At 39.2% G+C, this 23556-nt stretch overlaps 1 protein-coding gene across 11 annotated transcripts in view; it reads left to right on the top strand.

The window, feature by feature from the left end:
* The window catches only part of cacna1da (calcium channel, voltage-dependent, L type, alpha 1D subunit, a), a 65742-nt gene continuing 42186 nt past the window's right edge, over positions 1 to 23556 (top strand). For 7 of the 11 annotated variants that reach the window (XM_035950583.2, XM_035950582.2, XM_035950584.2 and 4 more), the window contains exons 1-4: positions 4 to 315; positions 2220 to 2664; positions 4414 to 4519; positions 20914 to 21053. In XM_035950583.2, coding sequence (XP_035806476.1) covers positions 2366 to 2664; positions 4414 to 4519; positions 20914 to 21053 — 545 coding nt within the window. In that variant the 5' untranslated portion in view covers positions 4 to 315; positions 2220 to 2365. Of the gene's footprint in view, positions 316 to 2219; positions 2665 to 4413; positions 4520 to 20913; positions 21054 to 23556 lie in introns of all 11 variants that reach the window. The other 4 variants (XM_055010760.1, XM_055010759.1, XM_055010758.1 and 1 more) reach the window with 2 other exon arrangements.

The following is a 23556-nucleotide window of genomic DNA, read 5'->3' as shown; positions in this document are numbered from 1 at the left end:
GGAGAGGAGGAGGAATAGAGCTGCTGTCCTCTCGTTTCACTGTTCACTGGCGCTGTGACGATAAGCAGGCAGCGGACGAGGATGCTCTGTTGTCTGGTGCGCACTCTCTGCTGTCTCCAGCTCTCCACAGTCACCATGGAAGAGCTCCTCTAACGCACAGCCTCCGTGCGTCTCTCCTGCCTTGCTTGCGGGGGGGAAACCTATGAATTATAGCCCGCCGTTTAGCACCGGGACCTGCGTTTGTTTTGTTATTTTCGCCCTCCGTCGCTCTGGAGAGGACCGCGGCTGAACCCTGAAGTCTCCAGAATATTAAAGGTACTGAAGTTAGCCTCTTAGCATAGCTGCGTTTTTTTCCTGCATGATGCATTTGATTGTTTTTTTTTTTTCTCCCTCATCATTATTGTCAGAGGACAGCAGTTTACTGATGGCCACTTTCCTTCTCGACGCTGGTGGATTGAGAGGAGGAGGTTGGTCATAAACAATAGAGATAAATACATGAGAACAGCGCACCTCCGGGGCTCGAACCTTCGCTCTCTGATCATGTGGACTGTCCACTGTATTAGCGCCTCGATTGAGGTTTGTTGGAGCTGTTTGGACCATCTGACGGATGTTCATTTTTTCACTATACGAGCGCTCAGAGTCAGTCAGCATGTCATTCTATCGTTTTTTTGTGGAGAGGGGGGATTGGAGCATGTCTTACCTTGGTGCTGTCCAAGGAGAAACATGAGGACGCTTGATGATGGTTTGTTTTGTCACGAATCGCTCATGGAAACGTCAGCGTTCATTTTCATCACGGCCGACCATGTCGATGCAGCAGTGAAATTAATAATAATAAAAAAATAAGGGGGGGCATTTGTTCCGCATATTGTTCCCACACTGAGCCCTGCACTCGCCTGGGCTACCAGAAAGGCAGACAGAAAAAGCGCAGCACAAAGGAAGATGGAAAAAGCTGGCAGCCTGATTCCACCTCCGAGAGTCGCTACATTACAATAACACTCACATCACTTTTTTTTTTCTCCTCCCGTGCAATAAGAAGATTAATTCTTCTTGTAGCATCACTGCAATGTGACCTTTTCTGTTTCTTCCTCTGCGGGCCTGCTCGCAGTTCAAGGACTTATACAACTGATGTGACCAAGTGATGCCTGAGAGTGGCAGCTCTGAATTTACACGCTCCATTCGCTCACATTTTGGCTTTAACTGCATGTTTCCTGCTTTGATTTTTGCCTCATTGAATGTGCTCATTGTCAGGCAGTGACAAAGCCAACCTGCCATATTTGTTGTAGTTTTGAAATGTGCTCAGCTTCATTCTGATATTTCATCATTTATCTGTTTGAGTGATCTAGAGGGATGTCTTTCACATTTACTGGCATCATGGAATTTGCATTTTTGCAGCTCTGCATCAATCGACAGACCAGTGCAGTTCTGTCAGACATCCAGGCTTTATTCTGCTTTGACTTTTGTAGCTGTATTTGATTTAATGTCACCTATTTATAATTTGAACTGCAAATGCTGCCCCACCAGTTCTCATGTAATTTTAAACTTACACTTTGGGCCAGTATACAGTGCGTATACTTTAACCTCTTTTTGCTTTCACTTTAATTCCCATTGACTTTGAGCCCATATGGAGCATGTACCGTATTGTTTATTTGCTCATTTTACCTCTGCAACACAACAGATGCCATGAAAAGGCATACTTTGACTAAATATAGTCTTTGTGCAGAAATGTTACAGCTTCAGCTTGAGTACCAATTAGGGCAAGCTTATAAGCTTTTTTTTTTTATAAAGCAGAAAGGATTGGAGAGAAAAGGAGGAAGACGAGAGACCAAAAAATAAGAATGAGGATAATACTACTGCCACTACAGAAAGACTCACTGTTAAAATCAGTGTGTTGTACATGATTCAGGTAAAGGAGGCTTATCAAACAATAGGAGCAATAGCTGAAAGCAGTTTTACCAGATGGGGAATATTGAACTGGATCATCTGTGAAGTCTGTCTGCAGCCTTTAGGTCAAACATATATGACAGAGCAACTCCATTCAGAGCTTTAAAGACGTGGTGAAGAAGCTTAAGATCAATGCTTATGCGTACTGGAAGCCTTTATAGTGCTTCCAGGTTTAAGGTGATCAGCTGTCACTTAAAAGCCACATCACTTATCCTTTTAGTGTTCACAAAAATGTCAAATGCACTGATGCCACCTTTTCTCACCTTTTCTCATTTTAGAGGCAAATTATGCCAGCAGCATCAGAGTCCCTCGCCCTGGTGACGTGCCAGCTCTTTGGTCAGACCATTCTGCCCTCCTCTAGCCTCCCTGTCTACCCTGGCAGATCCATGCTGCTGGATGCTCCTCACAGAGCCACGCCCGCACCATGAGCGCCAACGGGCCTGCCCCAGACCCAGCCCCTACAGCCCCAGAAGCCCCTCCAGCCTCAACTCCTGCCCCTGCTCCGGCCCCAGCCCCAGCCCCGGCGGCACCGCCTGCTCCTCCTCCACCTGCCCCGACGGCCTCTACCATCCCGGTAGGTGCGTTGGCACAGAAGAAGCGGCAGCAGTATGCCAAAAGCAAGAAGCAGGGCAGTAACGCCAACAGCAGGCCACCGAGGGCTCTGTTCTGCCTAAACCTCAACAACCCCATACGCAGGGCCTGCATCAGCCTGGTGGAGTGGAAATATCCTTTACAGTGGCTTTGTGTGTGTGTCGGGGGGGACTAAAGATCTGGGCTTGTTCAAAGAGCTGAAATGATTAGTTGATCCACTAAACTAATCTGATAATCAGTAAAACATGAAGATAATTTATCAAGCAGAAGCACTAAAATCAAGGTAAAATCTCCTTGTTTGTGAAAAACTGTGATGGACAATTTTCAACCTTTTATGACGTTTAATTGTTTGCCTGAGAAAATTGCAGCTGATTCTATTTCTCTTTAATGACTGTAATGATCACTAGTTCCAGCTCTTCTAGTTCACAAATTCTAAGTGTTACCTGTGGAAAATCTTAGCTGAGGCAATTATTGATGACTGCCACATGGTGATATATATGCATATATGTAAAAAAAAAAATGCACATATGTGTGAAGCAGGTTACTTAAAAGGAAAAAAGACCCACCAAATTTCTCTTTTTTTGCACATTGCCTTTTTTGAGAAGTTGTTGATGTAGTTATACTTTGGATTTCATAGTCAAAATTTGTTGATGTAAAACTGTAACAGATGTGGCCTTAGAAGTCAGTTTATTGTTCTTAAACCGTATGTTGCTTGCTGGTAAAGTTGGTAAGAAAACTAGTTAAGCACAGGGTAGATGGTATACTTTCTGAAGCTTTCTAGTGTTTCTTTTTTAAAGACAAAGTGAACATCACTATGTCCCAAACTCTGAACACTGGCGCAACACAGCAGTGGCGGGTTTGTTGCTTAATCAGACGCTGCCAATCACAAAATCCATCACATGCTATTAAGGAGATTGCCAGACTTGAATCTCAGAGATGCATTTCATAATCCATCTTTTCGTGTTTGTTGGCCAAAAAAAAAAAAAAGTCCCTGGGGATTTACTACCAGTACACTTTAGGAAATGCAGCTGTCAGGTGTCCAAAATTGTTCTGCACTGACCACAACAGCACAAGTGCATGTGTTTGTTCATTTTAGTTTCCGATTTATTACATATCTTCAAATGACAGTTTTACTGTAAAATGTACTGTACTGCTGACTGACATGCAGAATGTATTTGAGGTGGATGCTTGTTTCCGTGTTTTATATACGAAACTATTTTTCGCCTTAAAATTATGCCTTACTTCAATATTTAATTTAATTAGTATGACATTTAAAATAGAGTTTATTAATTCTCTTTTGGAGTGGCAATACTTTTTCAGTCACAGGAGTTAAGCTTTTCATCAACTTGCATGTGCATAAACGTTGACCTATTATTTGTTTAGTTTGGATGTGCTTGTTTTTAGCTATATGCATATTTATACCTATTCGTATTTATTGGAAATTACTCTTGAAACTGTTTCTATGTACACTGAAAGCATCTAATATACAACTACTGGAGTCAGTTTCCTTGGCTCAAAAATTTGATCAGTGTTAAAGCACACACACATGCACGCACTCACGCATATATATATATATATATATATATATATATATATATATATATATATATATATATATATATATATAAAAATAAAAATAACGAAAACGAGAAAGAAGGTGCAAAATTGACATCAACACAATGTGCAATTCATCAACAACTACTAAATGGCAGCTAAGTTGCATAAAAGCTAACACAAACAAAATCATATATCATGTATGTCTCTGCTCGGCAAGTGGTAAAGTCACAGCTGGGGATTTGACATGTCCTATTTATCTATATTATATATTATTTAATATGTTGTATCATTTTCCTCTGTCTTTTCCTTAACTTCTGTTTTCAGGCCATTTGATATCTTTATATTAATTGCTATTTTTGCCAACTGCATGGCCTTAGCTGTCTATGTCCCTTTTCCTGAAGATGATTCCAACTCCACAAACCATGACCTGGTGAGTAATCTGTATATGTCATTATCATTGGTTTATTCATTTGATGCCCATTGTGCTTGTTTGTGTGTCTGTTGTGCTGTGATTTACACTGATTATTATTGCTTTGCATTGTTTTAACTTTGACTGTCTGAGCTTTTCAAAACCTCTTAGGGCCTGGATTAAATTAAGAAATTAATTGTTATCTGTAAAGGAATAAAAAGATTATTTATAAGGAATATAAAATGGAAGGTTTTTACTAGGTTTGTGAAAAAAATGGCCCGTTGTCATCTTCTTGTTTGACTCTTTCATTGGCTGTTTTACAATACATTGCAAAATGTGTTGCCACTTCATAAGCGTCTTACAGTTGCTAAAGTTTAATTGTATCACCCCTCTGAGGTTAAGATATAGTCAGTATTTCCAAGCTGCTGCACTCAGACTGTGTCTTCAGTGTTTTATTACACAGATTTGAAGGACCTGCTCTGCCTACAAAGAGAAATACTCTCATGGTGCTTTATCATGTCATAGTTTTACTGTACAGACGTTTTATTCAGCTTTCTATTTTTAGAACTTTTCTCGTCATTGCACCACTCCGTGCACCTTGTGCGTTCATGTCTGTGTGATGAATTATGGGTGATGTAGTGTTGTAAGCATTGTTCCACAGCTGAGGATAAGTGCACTCTCAAAAGCCAGACAGGCTCGCAGAACGTGGCGCTTGCGTGAACAGAATTTCGCTGTAGTGTTAAATGATTCATGAGCTGCATATACAGTGTGTGTCTGCAGACATCTGAAAGCTTCATTTAAGGGCCGGAACATGTTAGAGGAAAGGTTACCAGCCGACTGTACATGACTGGCACTGTCTCGTACACTGCTGAACCTGCTGTGTAAGATAAGATAAGGCTTACTTTGGTGTACTTTGGTGAAGTAAGGTGTACGACTTCCCAGCTTGACCTCCTGGAGGGTGACCTCAGGGTGTTTGTTTACACAGTACTGGTACATCTGAGAAAAGTGGGCCATCTGGGACAGAACAGTGTCTAGTTTAGTGTTATGTATATTATGTTGTCAGGTTTAGTTTGGAATAAAGTTTGAAGCAGGTCGATTGTCCTAGTAGTGACAAGGAGAGGAAATGCTCACACTTACATAAGAAATACAGATCAAGAGAGTGGAAAAATACTGAGGCTGGTTGACAAAACATTTGTGTCTTTAGCATCTGTAATCTGAACATAAAAACAATTATTCTGCCTCACAATAAAGGTGATTGAATGAAAGCAGTATCTGAAATCAAAGACATTACCTCTGACTTTATAGTATATGTATGTTTACAGAGATGTGGTGATTGTAAAGTGTAAACAAAGATCAATAGCACTGATGTGTCATCTCATCTGTGGTGTCAGAATCAGAGCCAAAGGGGGAAAAAGTCAGATTAGTAAATTTCTACTTTGTTTGGGTAAAATGTTCTTGTTATTCTATCTTTTGTATAGTCAAATGTTGCTGTAGGGCAAATGTTTTTCTACAGAACATACTGTGAATGTGAGGTTTATCTGAGTGTTAAGAGAAACTACTTTCAGTTAAATGGTAGCTCTGTTGTGTTTTAGATGATGGTTGAGCCAAACAGCTCGCAGTGACAGAAGCGTCTCATGAATATGTGCTCAGCTTCAGCCTGGTAATGAATCATGTGTATATTATTAACAGGTGTTTAGCTGTTTTATACAAGCAACCTTGTGATCAGCCTCTAAACCTCAAATCTTTTTATTTGCCCTGTAAGCATTGTAGTGCAATGTTTAAAAGTGTTTTCAAAATTTACACTCAGACCTTCTTGTGTTTGGCAGAGGCAGGCCTCGGAGTGTTTTAATATTGACTGATAAATGGCACTGGCATCTGCTGTGGTTTTTAGGAAGGAAGCTACCTTCTGCATGTCATCTCAGCCCTTTTAATGCAAAGCAAAGGGCTCTAAGTGGAAGCATAATTTGGCACTTTTTGATGATGCCTTCATTATGCCTGTTGTCTGAACCTGTTATGGCAGTGCTGTGTAATATTTGTCACCCTGTACTAATGGCCCTGGTGTAGCTCTGCTCTAAAAGTGAGTGTCAGATTGGATTTATGGATGCACCCATTAAGAATTACCTAAAAAGCTAGCTGCCTGTCACTGAACAGGATCATTGATGCGGCTTGCATGTTTCATGAACAAGGTCATTGAGAAGAGATGAGTGGACAAGCTGATGAGTAGATATGAAAAGATTTAGTTTATATTGGCTTCCTTTCAGTAATCCTTTTAGTTAGGACAAAGCGATGCATACCTGTCTTCTCAGTGGAGTCTCCTTTGACGGTACTATGTGTTTGTTTTTTTTGCTTAGAGTTATAATACAGCTTATTATCCAGTGCTACAGTCTGCTTCACGTTGCACAGAACATTGGTTTAATTCTGCAGAGTCAACATTAAATCACTGGGTGAATAATGCAATCTTTCCCTTTTGCAGCAGAGGTTGAACAATAGAAATCTTTATAGGGCAGGTGTGCCAGCATGGCCTTAGTTGTTCTACAGAACTCTTGCTGTATTCACAGGAGGAGCGCTGGAGAGAAAAACGCGGAGCTGGTTTTGCTATAGCAGCCAGCAGGAAAGGCTGTAGTGAAGATTGCCATTTCACACTACTATGCTCTGCAGCCTCACAGGTGGACTGAGGACTGATATGAAACCTGAGTTGCAGTGCTGAGAGGCCTAATGTGTAAAGCAAGGATCAAATTATATCACAAGGCTGCTGGGCTATGCAGGTTTTTACTCAGTGATACATTCAAATGTGGTGTAATTTTCAGCAGACAGACACTGAAACCGTGTAATAGGCTGACTTCTAGATTGTGGATGTTCTAGACTCGTTATTTAGTACAATGTGACTTAACGCATATTGTCTGCTCATATCAAATCATCAAGTAAAACACTGAATCTGTTTTGGTCATGCTACACCGTGTTTACAGTGTCCAGGTGCTGCAGAGCTGCTTGAGTTAGAACATTGCATTGCTGCAAAGTCATAGAGGCCTTAATAGCCTGAGTCTGCTCGTCTTGTTAGTAAGGCTTGGTTAAATGCAGCAGCTCATTATAAATAGAAAGCAATTTCCTCCTCAGGCAGAACAGAGGGCAAAAGATTGGGGTCTTGCTACCACCAGGAGGCACAAGTGAGTAACAAGATATAGCCAGCACACAAATACACACATGCACGTGTGCAACAAGACAACAAACCCTGTCAGGGACTCATAGTCATGTTTTTCGCTGTCTCCTGCTTAGCTCTCTCCTTCACTGCTCTTCCTTTGTTTAGTCATTTCACTGCAATAGTAAGAGCAGCCACAAAACACATCCTGCACGTGACTGTGTCTCCTCCACACACAACTTGTCTAGGGGACAGACAAATAGTCTCCAACCCTAATGCCTTTGCTTTAAGGTCATTTCTGACTTATCTATCTGAGACTCAACACCCCAGGCAGCTCCTGCTGAAGGTAGTAGAGTAAAACAATGACCTTTTCGTGGTGAATGTGATTCATACGTCTCATCCTTCGTAAGGCAACATGCAGAGAATTGTGTCTGGTATCAGGTAGTGTCCGTGCCGTATCACTGTTATTGCATAACTCTGGAGCCACAGAGCTATTTATTTTACTGGGGACAAAAGGACACAAACATGTAGACTGAAATGTCCATGAACAAACCAACTCAGAGGTCATTTGGATGCCAGCAGAGAACTCACAGTTTGAATTGGTCTCACATTTGATGCCGTTTAAAGTGAGGATGTCAGAATTTTTAAAATACCTATATTTTTTAATAAATGAATGGGTGAATAATACGGTTATGGCTGCTCAAACTGAACTATATTCATGCCAGCTTAGAGAAAGACAGATCGACTGCACATGGTGCTGGTGCCTCCTATTGCCTGTCTGATTAAATATCTATGTATCTTGGCAGTTATGACAAAATAATTTGCTTTGATGCAGAAATTTGATGAACTCCAGCTCAGAAGATAAACTGTATTTGTTTTTTGCAAGGAGAGGTGAGGAGGCTGGGAGATGTTCACTGCACAACTGTCCCACTTGTTTAACATTAACAAGTGAAACATGCTTACAGTAATAAGAGTTACATGTTTGTCATCTCCCAATAATGGAATGTAATGTTATTGTGTTTGTTCTATAACATGTAGCCGGACAGCACAGTGCATATAGCAGCATTTGTTTCTGACATGACAGGCTTTGTAGATAAATGCTACATTTATTATATTTTTGTTCTTTTTTCAGAGAACAGGCTTTTTTTTATCCCCTCTTTCACCAATCAAAGCATGCATCAATACGTTATGTATAATATGCTTGTCTTGGTTATTATTTAAAATTCAGATGTAGAAAGTAACTCTGGAGCACACCATTGTCTTTTAGTTTACAGTATACTATCCCTACAGTTCATAGGTACCATCCGATGCCAGCAGGTAGCAGAAATTCCTGCTGTGGCTTCAAATGTACCACAAATTTCTCTGGTTTATCATCAGTGAGTTCTTCAAGTTTTACATCGACTGTCAGACATGCATCAGTGAACGTTCACACCCATTGCACAACACAACATGCTTCAAGATAGCAAAACACGACAAACTACAGCAAAGTGAAGCTAATATATGTTGCATTTCTATGCAGCTCAGTTATTGGCATAAAATGTGCATACTATGTACTATAGAAAATGAGCAACAATCACCAATGAAGAAGCCATTTTTGATGTAAATACATCCCAACAACTCTCACAGTCCCAAACCCGTGACCCGAAGCCAATGTCTTTTGGCTGATCACAGTCATCGAGTCCTTAAGTGTGACAACAAGCCACTGAGAGGCAGTCAGTGGTTCTTGTCAAACAACATCCGAGGCACAGTGCTGCCAAATTTTATTTTTTCATCAGCTGACATCTGATAATATTATCGATGCTTCCATATTATACTACATCTTACTGTCTCAACTTAGTTTAATGTTACAAATGTTAGATATCTTTAAAATTGAATATCAAGATTAGAAAAGTGTAAATGCAACCTTCCTACTCATTAATATAATCATTCTGCTCATTCTCCTGCATTAAAGTGCCACGTACTAAATATGCCAGAGAGTTATTCATGGACAAAGCAAGATCATTAAAACAGTAAAGCATAATAAACACAGTGAAGCATGACTCATACGATGCGTCTGTCTTCTACTGCACTGCTTAATATATCAGGATAATCTATGTATGTGGTGCCCTTCTTGCTCTGCGTCAGCAACACAAAAAGAAGCCTGAGGAGCTACTTTTTAAACTTCTGGCCAACATGCACCCTTAAACTAAATCTTGTTCACAACTGTAATTTATCATAAATTTACAGTAAAAGACCAACAAGTCCCACTGCACCTATTTGCTATAGTTTATTCTATGGTTTAAGTCAACGCTGAGGGAACAGATGACATGTATAACATGAGAATGGCTGCTAATGTTCATATGTCAGTGTTTTGGCTGTGTGTTTGCAATGCAGAAGAGTGTAATGTGTACATGATGGGGGGGGGGGGTGAAGCCGTTTGTTCTGTGTGTTTATGTGTAATGACTGGCACTAGCAGTAACGTCTGGACTGTGGACTCCCATAGAGATGATGGTAGAAGTGTGTGTTTAGTCACTTAACGTAACTGCTCATTTGTGGCTCACACTAGCACTGTCCCCACTTGTTATCTTGTGTGTGTTTGCGGGTGTGTGTGTGTGTGTGTGTGTGTGTGTGTGTGTGTGTGTGTGTGTGTGTGTGTGTGTGTGTGTGTGTGTGTGTGTGTGTGTGTGTGACCGAGGGAGAGACAGAGATAGAGAACGAAGAAGGAGTCAGAGCTTTGAGTGGATACTGAGTGAATGTGCAGCCATGATGGTTTGCAACAGCAGAGCATGTGCACAGAGTGTGCATCCAACAGGCCTTCTTAAAGGGGAACAAGAGCAGAATTAAAATTTGTCTTTTTACTCATCAGGCTCTATAAATAATACATAATTTATTCTGAATGAAATGCATTTAACAATGAGTATTTTCTGTCATGAAATATTCAATAATTCTCACACATGCAATGGATCATGAAAACTGATCATATCACAGCTTCATGAGTCATGGATCAGATCATATTTGGAGCAGTAAAATCTAGAGAAAGGGGGAGACTAATATTGCCATGAGCATTACTGTCAACGTAACTTTACATGTGAAGACACTATAACGTATGTTTGGGTTTTTTAGTGCCATTTAAGTTGAATTTTGGTGCAGACCCGGATCAGATTCTTAAAAGGTCTCATATTGTGTCCCTTTTAAGAAAATTAATGAAAGCCTCACATGTCATCAGAATGTATCCGTTACATTTTTCAGCTCAAAATACCACAAAGAAAATTACATTTGCTGTGACTGTATAACCCCTGGTTATGTTCTCGTTTTAAACTGGCTGTTCCTAGTCTTCTTCCATTTCAGGAAGAAGACTCTCTCTGTCTCTGTTATTCACAGCATGGAGCAAAAAAACTGCCAACAGGGCAGTCACTATTTCATACTTGTTCTGTTGTCTGCAAACAGAAACAGAAAATTGTGTAACTGACAGCTTTAGTGGGAATTCAGCTGTTTTAAAATGCAGCATATGTGAGCACAGAGTGCAGGAGAGAAGCCAATAGATGCAAAGGGCCACTTAGCTGGGCAGGTGGCATACAGAAATGGCAGTGGGAAGGCTGAGAAGTTCTGAAGTGTGTCATGCATGGCTTTATGAGCAGAAATAGTAAAATCAATTGCTATGTAACAGGTAGCCAGTGCAGGGATACTGGTAAGTGTAATGCTTTCTATTTTGTGGTGCCAGTTATAACGTGATAAATAGCAACAGTGCACTAGGTGTTGAATTTTGATAGTTTTTAATTTGTCCTCAGTTTACAGAAAGAACTTTGTTTTGCTCGGTTTTAGCTGTATTTCGCCAAACCTCAACAGCAGTGAGAAACCATTATATCTACTGAAAAGAAGAGGGCATGTTGTTAAACGTGGTTGTATTTCTCTGTTCACAAACCTACTGTATATGAAACTGTCACTTTTCATGGCGTTGACTCAAATTGCATTTATTGACTGCATCTTTCATAATTCATCAACAGTTGTCTGACTCAAACTCAACCACCAGCACTCAGTATTTACCCTCCATAAATGCCTGATTTAATTGTTGTACAATTATTGTAAATTGCTCTGTTTTTGCACTATATTTTGATAAATTTCCAACTGCAGAAAATAAAAAAATGGTAGTTTTATTAACTCATAGATGGGACACAACACTAAGTGCCTATTTTAATTCCTTGATGACCCAAAACGTTTCTGTTAGGTGACGAAATAGGATAGGAGATGCAGATATAAGACCATTTTATAATTTTATGGGACAAGGTGGCTTTTTACACAGACTACACTTACTGCTCATCGCTGCATGACACCACTTTTCTGTCCACCTTACTCTCTGTTCTTCAGCCTCTCTGCAAATTTCTGATCTTCATAGATGTGGAAGGTTTCAGCCAGATTAACAGACTAATTAATAGATTAATAGACTGTTAGAATCCTGACTACATGCAAACCTTTTGTTAAAAAAGGTGGAGATAAATTACATATCATTCTGTTTTTCTGTTAATTTCTTGTGGCTACTGTCACAATCTGACTTCTTCTTAAAGTCAAGTTTATTTGTTTCATTGAAACCAACAGCCTGTTAAAAGGACATTAAGTTTTAAAAACCCTCTGAGTTTGTCTCTAATGGAAGCCATCTGGTGCTGCAACTTTAAAAGGAGCCACACCTTTAAAACCACTCTTTTGTTTGTTAGATGAGTAGGTGGGGTCTCAAATCTGATTGGACAATCAATGCATGATGAAATTCAAAGCAGTTCAGGTAATACAGAGGGAAGCACTTGTGTTTTACTCATTTTGGATGTTTAGTGTTGATAACTGATTGTGGAACTATAGATTGAGGCAATGTGGTCAGAAGAATCTTCAGAAAATCACATGTTGTTAACTTTGTCAGCTACCTTCTACTGTTCTGACCCGATTGGTTAGTTTGAACTGGGAAGCCAGGCCCCCTGCTCTCTATATATGAGTAAAGTGGGAGAGAAGTGGGGAAATGGTTTGTACTGAAGGCAGAGCAATGTCACACTTCACTAATGGATGTTAAGTGTTGGAGGTAATCCATTGAAAATTGTTTCCTCTAAGTTTAGCTTGTTAGTTTTTTGTTTTTCCTTTTGAAGGCTGCTATATTTCCTAGCACATTTGTTTGCCAGTGTAATGCTTTGTCCTCCACATGCCTTGACATGCTACCTACACATCTCCTTGCAACATGGACATAAGAAACTGGATATATTTGCATATCAGCGGAAGGTTGCAGGGATGGATCATACATGGAACACACATCTGCTGAACACACAGTTAGCTAGTTTAGTACTGTTGCATTTCCATATAGGTAGCATACATTTGTCTCATTCTCTACACAACAGGCACATGCATACACAAGTAGCTGGCACAGGTAGACATCAAGAGAAGCTCTGATAGTTTTGCTAATGAACTCTGTCCCACTTAACTACCTAAACCGTGCAATTTTTTTCCCCAGCCTCAGAAGATCGGATAATTTGCTGACGTGGCTGCTCTTGTAGAATTTACAAATAAGAAAACAGCAACTACATCGCTACTCAGCTGTATGTTGGTCATATAACTGCAGGAAAAAACTATCACCAACCACCTTATGCAACAAATATTCAGTGCAATGTTTTCTTTCTTTGTGAAGACATTCACTTTAGTAGTGTGGGTATACTTTCCATGACCTGCACTTGTAGTGTTTTCCTTGGCAGAGTGACATCCACATTCTCACACAACTCCTGCCCGCCCCCACAATACTTCACATGCACACACAGACATACACATAAACCTGCGTGTAGATGCACAAGCACTACAAAAAACGCTAATAATATACTGTACATACAAACACATGGGCAGCGCTGTATAGAGTGATAAGGAACAGAGCACAACAACAGATGGGCTGTGCATTTCAATGCTTTATAGTGTTGTTGGATTTCAACGTGTTGCATTCAAGAATAAAGACACTTCTTTTATTACTGGATGTAGCCAGTAGTTCAGCGTTAAAGCAACACATTTGAACTATAAGCAAAAATAATTGTTGGAAGCACACTGTAGTAAAAAACAAAAAACAAAACAGGAAATAAACTGTGCAAACATTTGAAGTTGCTGAACATACAGTATGATGTACTGGTGTAACAGACCTTATTAAAATGATGCATAAGATAACACAATAACACAAGCCCCCTGCTTAGCTCACGCTTGAACAGCCACCCCAATATAAACTGCACACGTATTTACTGTGCAAACCTGCAGGAGCAGGCGGTGAAGAAGCACTAAATACTGGCTGCCCTCACCCACCTGGCTTGGCTGGATGGCAGTGACTGATCTGTACAGACAAGGGAAGGAAAGAAGAGATGGAGAGGGCATGGGGGAGGGAGATAGCAGTAGAGTGAGAATATACGATTGCTCATTGAGTGTAGAATCAGATCTGAAAGGACACTGCAACGTTTCTGTAGCGCGCACGATAAATCTGCTCTCAAACTGTCCCGTGGTCGGTAACTGCAGGGTTTGTGCATGCACAGAGTTTGTGTACATCTTTATACCGTGCTACATATGGCATTCACATCGGTATTATGGCTTGGAGTTTGTTGTGTTTGCTGTGCTTGTAAGCGTTCTGGTCGCACACAGATATCAAACATGCATGATGTCACTCTGACTCATGTGACTCAGGGCTCGCCGCCACACGCTCAGATGTTCAAACACGCACATGTAGTAACAGTCAGGTGATCATGGAATCAGAAAAACATGAAATCTCATTAAACATCTTCATCTATAATGAGTTCATTAGAGAATTTGTACGCATGTGCTCTACATATTGTATATGTCAGGCGATCAGACAGACATTGGCCTCTTCTTGTACACGAAGCTTTAAATTTTAATGCCATCTTAAAGTTTAATCATATAATTGGGTGTGTATCTCAGAATGTAAGTGAGCTAATGTTATGGTTCACCAGGAAAAATTAACTGTATGATGACAAGTTTTCATTTTTTTGTCTCTGTTTTCTCTTTCACTGCAGTGCGGCTACATTATTGTGATATTTTATGGTCTCAGACATCCTGTTGGCTTCATGTCTGCTTTACTCATCATAAAGCATTTAGATTTATTACAGACTGTCAGTGCTGGAGCTTCACAGGCTGACTGGTCTCAGCGGGAGACTTGTACATTTAATTTCCTGCTATATTCTCATCTTTGCTACCTTTTTGTATGTGTCATCTTTGTGCCCATAGAATTTCCTTAGTATTATTATCATACATTATTTGCGGTTTTGAGATTTGGTTTGTTGTGTGTCCCCAGGATACAAACAAATTAAGTTCCTTTGTTTTAATATAAGCAGGATCCTCTTCATGCAATTCACTGTACAGTATTTTCTGCTTGAATGGTCCCGTGTCTCACAGTGAGTTTAAACTGATAATAATAGACTTTGACATCAGATTCAGAATAAGGTTTAATTAAGTTACTGCACCATATAATTTTCTGGTTTAGTGACTGGTTTATGGCAGACTTTGTTGAAGCACAATCTTGATACGCATTTTGAGAAGTTAGATTATTTATTTTATGTTTTAGTATATACAGTTCAATGACATTTATTTTCTCTCATATCTGTATCTGTATGTTATGCAAAAATGTTAAATAGACTGCTAATTTAGCGTAACATACAAAACTGAAATGTAAAAACACAACGTTGTGCTGTTAGGTATAGTCAGTATTGATCTTTTACATGTGTAATTTTGTACATTTCAAACAAACAATATTTAACATGTTACTTAATGGATACCTGGTGTGCTGGTAGGTGTATTTTGTTACTAGAGGTTGGATGTACGCCTGGTTTAGAGTCTTTATGTCAAGTTAAGCTAGTGGTCAAGGGCCTCCGTCTTTATATTTTGACAGGGGAGTGACAGCGATCTTTTCATGTTACCCAGAAAAAGTTTTTCTGTTATTCAAAAATGCTGATTTATGCCTGAATGTTCTGTGACTGTTTGAGATAAGTGATTACAATCAGGATACAAAAAATAAATAAATAGATAAATAGTGCTTTCATAGAGAGCAGCTCTAAAATGTTACTGTATTTTTCTTTTTTTAATGTATAGGAAATGTGTAAAATTACAGATATTGCCTTTTAAACAACAATCCAACTGTTATTTTAAGTATTTTGTCAGTATGTCTGTGTAGAGTCTCAGTCATCCAGACCATGGTAATCATAGGAGCTTCAGGAAAAAGCAGCTGGACTTCACTTTTAGGTTCTAAAAAGAATATCTGAGGATATCATAATAATGGCAAAATACATTTATTTCCTTTTTTCAAGAAAATGTACAGTATTACGTAGACATTATTTTTCCTGCTTTCTTAGTTTACACACACATTTGTGTAAAATGACAACAATTATCTGTAATTAAATTTAATTATCTGTAATTAAATATAGCTCTTAAATAAATGTTTATGCGATTGGGTTCAATCTTTTTAGTTTTAAATTTATGTTGTTCCTAATTTAAACTCTGTAATTCTGATATGTAAATTAAGCCAATCTTTTTCATTACATCCAACACAATGCAACAACCCTTTGTAAAGTGTACAAAGGTGCTCTGTTCTTGAGGTTCATCTACCAGACATGTTGCCCCCTCTGGACCCCCACAGGCCTTGTAGTGGCAGCACAGTGTTTTTGGTGGTAAATGGGCTCAAATGTCTGAACTGTCGACCAGGAGAAGGCAGATTTAAGTCCTACCTGGGGAGTCTTGCATCGTCACCAACTTTTGCAGCTGGAGCTCAGCATGCTACTTGTATTTTCACATTTTGTCCCCTTCGATATTTATTTTTATTTAGTATTTATTTTCATGAAATGAAACTTGAGTGTTGGTCTTGCAGGTAGTAACACAGAGAAAGACCATTTTCAACTTTGAATTCCTCCTGGGAGGCTCTGCAGATTTTTTGTGAATTACAAAAAAACATTTAAATTTTTGTCTTAATAGTGTGATTAAATAAGTTTTTTGGAACTAATGGACCAATTTGTTAACAATCTTGAGTGTCTGTTCACACTTTATTGAAGATGTGTGATAGTTATAATTTGATCCAAATCTCTAAAATAAAATAGTTTGACTGCAGATCCTTACATTTATTGAGGATATTTGTTCTTAATGATGTAGGAAAAATCTGTAATCTGTAACACATAATAAAAATGTCTGTAAATGCGTTATTTTTGCTGTTTCATATTTAATGTTCTATAATATATTTGATGTTTGTAATTAGTTTTGATAAACTGGCTTTTTTGAAATAGTAACTCATAATGTTTGAACAGTGTGCTATAATTACAAGCTGTTTTATTGTTTTTTTATGTCTTCATTCCCACTTATTAGTAGGCATAAAATTAAATTAGTGATCTCGCTGTGTGTCTGCAGGAGGATGAATTGTGAGTGTTGCAGACAGGCCTGTGTGAACCGTTAATAGGCTGACATTATCACTCTCCACCTGGCTCAGTCATATGGCGAGTTGTGTAGAAGAATGAACGGTTCAGTGGGTTTGCATCATCTGTCATATGGTGAACTGAACTCTGTGAGATCAACTGAGTTGTGTTTGTAGACATGAACACTGGCTCTGTGGCACATTAGGACCCGCTGGGGTTGTGGCTGTGGGGGTTGAGGAGGAACTACACTGTTGGGCTCCACATGAGTTTGCTGTTAGCATGCATTTCAGGATTTAAACATGTGCCCGTGTAAGTGCCTCATGTTGTGGTGTATACACCTAAGAGAATAGCAGCAAGTGAAGTGACCACATTAACTGCTGATAGCATTATACTGTATGAGACAAGGAACCACAGTACAGTAAGTCTCTTTACAGCACAAATAAACTAAGATGAGTCACAGATATTTATGGTCATCCCTAAAGGCCTCTTTCCTCGCTCTCTCTCTCCTGTTGTCACTCTCTCATTTTCTATTTCTGCTCACAGTTCAACGTGCTGATAAATGAATAAATTACTGGTTAATTGAGAGGGAATGGTTATCATTTGCAATTATATTTAACATGCTTCAACAAACAAGGGATACATTTACTGCAGCTTGGAAAGTAAAAGTTGTTCTGACAACGTGTTGCAGGCTGTTTTCAGTATCTCGATTACTACTGTAGACCACAAGTATATTCTAAATACACATCCTCATGTGGCCATCATGGCCTGAAAAGACATGCTGAATAAGTTCTGTCTATTTGTTCTTGTCAACCACTAACAGATAACTGCAGCAGCACTTCACTATGTGTCCTTTTGGTCTCTACAACTGTTCACTCGTCTCTGTGTCACTTTCCTTCCATCCTTGTATGAATCGTTCTGTTCTCTGTGCTCCCTGCGGTCTGAGCATGCTCCATCACAGAGGCAGCAGCCGTGAGCTTAACTCAACCTTTTACTTCAGCAACAAAGAGGACCATGTCTCTTATTCTGGGCTAAGTGCTTCTCACAATCTGCAGTAAACTGTTGGGAAAACGAGCCTCGCGGCCCACAGCACTCCTGCATTTATGGTGTCTGCAGAGAACACAGAGCAGGGGATTAAAGGCTCCCTCGGGCAGGAGAGGTTATTATGTATAGAATAATATATGAGTGTGTGTGCCATTATCTGCATTGTGTTTCCCATGTCAAAAGTTAAATTCCTGTCTGTAATACGTTTGGCGCGGTTTTGTACTGATGGACAGATATTTTGAATGGCAGCCTGTTTGCAGAGTTTATGTTGACCTGCCTCATGCATAAAGGATGAAGAGGGCGTCTCTCTGGTTTCACATCTCATGGGAGGTCCCAGGACTGTACTAAACAAGCTGAGTCACCTTTGCTGTGTCCACCCCCAGTTTCTCGCACATCTCTCTGCACTGAAATGCACATACCACCTCTGTCGAGCTGTATGTGCCGCTCTTGTCAACTTCACACCCAGTCGACCTCAACCTGATGGCTTAATGTTCCCGTGTTCTCTCTGCCTTTGAAACAACCGGAGAAAGGCTCACTGCTGGGTTACATCACTGGTGTTAATCTCTACATACCCTCTAAAAACAGCCACTTTATTCAAAGTGTGTTTGTCCCTTTTGTAACCTCTGCCTCACTCTGATACATTCATGCCTTGAGAGCTCCACGGCTGTTTGTAGTGAATCTGTTTTCACCATTTTAGAGTCGTTTTCTGTTCATTTGTACCCTGGCCCTTTCTTCTTCCATGATGGTCACAATTTTGCCATAGTTTTACATATCCACAATCCATCTTCCAGATAAACAACAAGATGGATATTTTTATGTCTTTGTGAACTGGTTTTATTATTATTATAAATATAGCTGTTGCGTGATTATTTCTTGTCACGACAGTTTTGGAGGTCCATGCATGTACTGTTTATGTGCAACTCTAGTTGATTTAAGGAAAAAGCAAAAGATTTGGTCTGTCTCTTTAAGCTCTTGTGCATCAAGGCTGTCACACTTGAAACTGGAGTGCAAGACTTTTACATATATATGAATATCTGTTATTCAAGCCACTGTGAAAAGAGTTCACGCATTGCTGATTAAGCCGTCAGTGGCACATAAATCTCTCTGTATTTTGCTGTATACTCGAATTTAAACCCAGTGTCTGTAGCAACATTCCCAGTCTGGCTATAGGAAGCTGAAGTGTTTTAGAGCAATCAGCAACAACTGATGAGGGGAATAACCTTAACTGACAATGTTTGTGTTGTCTGATTTACCCAATGTAGATTGCTTCTCCTTTTCCTCCCCTTCCGCTATCTACATGTTACCACTTTCAAAATGCCCCTCACTACAGAAAATAAAAACAGCCTTCGGGCAACAAGGTACATGCTGAAAATTTCAAGTTTTGCAGAAAGTTTGCACAGTGCAATAAAGAAGCCTTAATAGCTCTTTTCAGTTCTCACCTTCCTGCACACAAAAGTTCCACCAAAACAATTCAAATTCAAATCGAATGCCGTTGCTACATCCTGAGATAACTGCGATTGGTTCAGAGGAATCTAAACTCACCACAACTTTCCCCCCCCTCTGTAGTAGAATGATGGTGAGGTGCAGTGAGACCATCCTACACAGCTTTATGCCAATGCTACAGAATGGTCTGGCCATGCAAAATCAGTGTTCATGTTATTAATCTCTTGACACTCGCTGAGGGGGGCGAGAAAAGTTTTGAAAGCAGGTTTCAATCATAAAGCCAAATAGATACACAATATAAATGCTGATGGTTTTACTTTTCTTATCTAGTTTGAATCTGCAAATGTGCACCTCATCAATGGTTCTCATGCTGTCATGGTTTTCATAGTATTCTGTGAATATGTGCACAAGTGTTGGGGAAGTGTGAGAACCATATCCGATTAAAATGAAGTCAGGACATGGTGAAATTTTCCAGCTCTTGTTGAAAGTTGTTGTTTAATGATGAAGAAATACCCTGTGCTACTGGCTGTTCTTCATTTTTGTATCACTGGGTTTATAAATGGAAAGAAAATAAACATGCAGCACTGATAAACTACACTGTATTGCTAGTCAATCCAAAAACGTGTCTGTGTGTACATGGACAGATAATTGCTGTATGTGTGTGTTTGCTGATGCTTTCTTTTCTGCATCTCTGTGACTGACATGTGTATAGTAAAATACATTTTTGCTTAGTTAGATTTTTGGATTAATTGTCTGACAATAGTATTATAAAATACAGCTGATCATATTTTGGCATGGACAGAACAAATAGGTCATACTTTAGAATATGATAGCAATGTACGGTGTATTTTTTCCAAATTTACTTGGTCATTTTTTGTACTGGGTACAAAGTATATATTATTGCAAACCTGAAGGTAGCAAGTGCATGAGGTGTGAATTGGGAGAATAAGGGAGGAAAATGGGAGTTTAAAAAGAATTAATACTATAGATATTTTTGTAGAGATAATATAGACATCTTATACCTTTTCTAACACTTGCTCAGCCATGTTAGGAATTATGTATATCGTACTATACTGGTCAGCTGGTAGGGAAAAAACTGCATTTTGAATTGAGTTTATTTATGCTGTACAACAAGGTCCTGGAATCCATCATTTTATCTGTTGGTTCCACAAAGAGTTATTGTTGTCTTTACTCCTGTGAACACATTCATACATACTACTGGCCTGCATTAAAATGTTTACATCGGATTTATTTCCTTTTAGATCTGAGTGTGTTTGTATCTGTGTGTTCTATCTGTGCCTTCAAAACACTGTACTGTAGTAATTTCAGTGCTCTTTCTTTTTTATGATAATGCATTGTAATTCCTGTTAAAAAGCTTTTTTTTTCTTCATTTTTTGTGTTTTTTGCAGGAAACAGTTGAGTATGCCTTCCTCATCATTTTCACAATTGAGACCTTCCTAAAGATTATCGCTTATGGATTGGTGATGCACCAGAATGCGTATGTGAGAAACGGCTGGAACATGCTGGATTTCGTCATTGTTGTGATCGGGTGAGTCCTCAAGTTAATGAATGTTTTTTAATTGGTTAATTAATTGATTGTATGTACACATAATTTATGCTGCTTCAGTGGGTGTTGCATCAACTGATTCAGTGTATCTGTGTGGAGTGCAGGTGACAAAGTTTTATTTTTAGAGGTTACACTTCGATCTAAGCCTGACAGTATCTGAGAGGAGAAATCAGTGTGAAAGTTGCTTAAGCTTCTACTCCAAGTGGCCAAGTGCTAATAGAGACCCTCATACACCCACAGTATATGACCCAGAAAAGACAGAGAGAATAAATCAGAGCTTTACCACCACTGGAGTGAGTCACCATCTCTCCATACTTCATCTCTTCTCCAACACTCCCTCCCATCTTTCCCTCTCCTCTCCTCTCCTCTCCTCTCCTCTCACTGACTGCCTTTCCCTCACACTCTCCCATTCTGCTCTGCTTTGTCTCTGCAGCTTGTTCTCATTACTGCCCCCTTCCATTTTCATATCTCAATTGGTTCATGCTTTACACCTCCCCACCTCAGTCTGCCCTCATTCCTCTCCTGCACACTCTGCTCTTGTTATCTTCATCCTTATCTCAGCGTCTCTTTTTCTCCTCTGTCCTCCCTCCTCTCTCTCTCTCTCTCTCTCTCTCCTCTAATGCACACAGTCCAGTGGGTAGCTGGGTCAGATCTCTGTCTGTATGCTGCATGCAGGGTTGATCTGCCATCCAGTCAGATGCAAAGACGGCTGCCTCAGCCATGAAGACTGACTGTTGCTGCTAAATCCCCTAAAATCATCCTGACAGAGTCCGATGATAAAATGGTCAACATTCAGTCCAATTTTTGACAGGTTATATGTTTGTTTGTCTTGGGGTTGTTATTATTATTGACTCTTTATAAATAAGAGTAGATCACAGTGTGGTTTAAAAGGCCTGAATGTAGATTTTTGCTCTGTTATTGTCACGGCGTGGGGGTGAACCCGAGTAACTTTTAAATTCAGTATAATCTGGATTTGTGTTAAAAAAAAAAAAAAAGTCATCCTTGATGATAATATTCTGCAGAATAGCAATTTTCAGCTCAAAATTCTTACTTTCAAAGCAGTTAGACAACAACAAATCTCTGGATGAACAGACTCAAGAAGTTGCAAATAATTGTTTTATCAAATTCGTAGTACTTAATTCATGTCTTCTATGACACAACTTTTGTCCGTAACACAGTTGACAAAATAATGAACTAGGTGTTTATTTTGATTTAAATATTTAAGAAATCATTAGTGGTTAAGCTGGCCAATTAATGCATTTAGCACAATCCAGGGGTATACAATAGAAACATATAGAATATTAAGCCAAAAAGAACACTGATTTTTTCACTTTTTGGTTGATCTGAAATGTACTCCTAATTATAGAATCACTCATCATCAGGTGTGCTGCACTGCAGCTGCCCGGAGTTCCGTTGATGAGTGATTGGTGATGAACAGCAGCTGGACAGAGCAGCTCTGCTGAGCTGCAGCAGGAAGGTGGAGAGAGGAATAGGAGGAAGGAGGGGGAGGATGAGGGAGGATGAGGGAGGATGAGGGAGGATGAGGGAGGTCAGGTGGAGGCTGAAGCTGGGACAGAGGAGGGAGCCCTGACAGTTCTGATGTTCTTCACAGTATAACTGTAAAAATGAAGCTCGTAGAGTAAAATGTAACAGGAAAATCCTGATTTTCGTGATTTGTTTGATGAAAAAAGTAAAAAAAAAAAACAAGAAGATAATAATTGATTTATTAAAAAGTTGTAAAGAAAGATCTAAAAATCTAAATAAGTTTTGCTACAAAAAAGCAATAATAAGTCATGTAAAAGCTGAATTTATCAGACAACAGTTCACACTAGAGTAGAAGCATATATATACATATAATTTTTTACAATTCATTTAAAGCAGCTTGCTGTTGTGTTTAAGTCTATGTTTTAAACTACAAAATAATGTACTTTTTAAGGTTTTTGTCCTATGACTACGATTCCATTTAACTCTATTACTGATCTTTCTCTTCAGTTTATGATTTTGTTTGCATGGATAACAACTTGACAGTTTTGGTACTCTTCCTGCTCCAAGCTTGGATTTGGCAGCAGTAGGCAGCAGTTTCAATGAAAAAGTCTTAAAAATCTACTCTCCGCAACCTGCTCAGCGCCAGTCAGCAGGAAAACTTATCCACATTGGCTGGTAAACATAGTGGAACATTTAGCAGCTAAAGACACAAATCTTTCCCTTAGCAGCTGGTGAGGATCAAAATACACTGTAGCCATGATGAGATAAACATCTGAGTCATCTGAGGTTCATAAATACAATCCAAAATGACTGCTAATGTTGCTCTGTTACTGGATACATTTATTAATGAACAGTTAGAAAAATATTGCAGCTTTTTGAGGCAATATGCCAAATTAGAGAAAAAAGAATATAGCTTTAGTATTTTTGCTAAGGACTTGTGACTGTATTTCATACAGATTTATATATTTCAGTGTATTTAAAAAAAAAAAAAAAATTCCAG

The sequence above is a fragment of the Amphiprion ocellaris genome, chromosome 5 (assembly GCF_022539595.1).
Source record: "Amphiprion ocellaris isolate individual 3 ecotype Okinawa chromosome 5, ASM2253959v1, whole genome shotgun sequence".
In the NCBI taxonomy this organism is placed as follows: domain Eukaryota; kingdom Metazoa; phylum Chordata; class Actinopteri; family Pomacentridae; genus Amphiprion; species Amphiprion ocellaris.
The sequence above is the reverse complement of the archived record's forward strand: the minus strand, read 5'-3'. Positions and strand labels throughout refer to the sequence as shown.